The 928-nt window shown below is 38.5% G+C and overlaps 1 protein-coding gene across 1 annotated transcript in view; it reads left to right on the plus strand.

Moving 5' to 3' along the window:
* Positions 1 to 928, plus strand: part of LOC119591953 (cullin-3-like) — a gene marked incomplete in the record, with an annotated part of 23768 nt that overhangs the window by 11454 nt on the left and 11386 nt on the right. Inside the window, 2 exon segments of the mRNA XM_037940707.1 lie at positions 52 to 249; positions 597 to 782. Of these exon segments, the coding sequence (XP_037796635.1) occupies positions 52 to 249; positions 597 to 782 (384 nt within the window).

Genomic DNA, 928 nt, shown 5'->3' on the forward strand with positions numbered 1-928 from the left:
GGTTGAAGAAGTAGTTCAAAGCCATTTAACAACAATGCCTTCCTCTTACAGATGACTATGGATGAACGTTATGTGGAAAATATCTGGCAGCTGCTAAAGAGCGCCATCCAAGAGATACAGAAAAAGAACAACAGTGGTCTCAGCTTTGAGGAACTCTACCGCAATGCCTACACTATGGTCTTACACAAGCATGGGGAGAGACTATATACAGGCCTCAGGGATGTCGTGACACAGCACTTGGAGAATAAGGTAAGACTAGGGCTGTTCAATGCAAAATTCAGCTGTGTAAACCACATTTGTATAATCTCTGTCGTTTGCCATGTAATTAATTTATGTACTGCTCTGTAGAATGCACTGCATACTTTAGAATCTGCTTGTATAATCCATTAAAGAATTCACTAATGTAATGTGTACATGTGTAATCCTCTGTATAATTCACTTTCAAATTTATTCAAGTAATCAATTATAGAACCTACCTCTGCAACTCTCTGCTTAATCAACTTTAGAATCTATCTGTATTATCTTGTAGAATCCCCCCTCTTTGTAATTCACTCCAGAATCTAGGAACTGAAACTAATTCCCATTCCTCTCTCCAGGTCCGGGCGGATGTGTTGGCATCGTTACAAAACAACTTTTTACAAACGTTAAATCATGCCTGGAACGACCACCAGACGTCCATGGTGATGATTCGGGATATCCTCATGTACATGGACCGTGTCTATGTGCAGCAGAACAATGTCGACAATGTCTACAACTTAGGATTAATTATTTTCAGAGATCAGGTATGGTTGGTGAATTCAGGTATTGAAGAGAGGGTCATGGATTGTGTGTGTGCAATTTGAAACATTATATATCAGAACAAATGATGATATTCTATAGTAATAGTATACATCTTCCAAGTAAGTTTGTGTTCAAATTTTGTACAGTG

The sequence above is a fragment of the Penaeus monodon genome, chromosome 29, assembly GCF_015228065.2.
Source record: "Penaeus monodon isolate SGIC_2016 chromosome 29, NSTDA_Pmon_1, whole genome shotgun sequence".
Lineage (NCBI taxonomy): Eukaryota > Metazoa > Arthropoda > Malacostraca > Decapoda > Penaeidae > Penaeus > Penaeus monodon.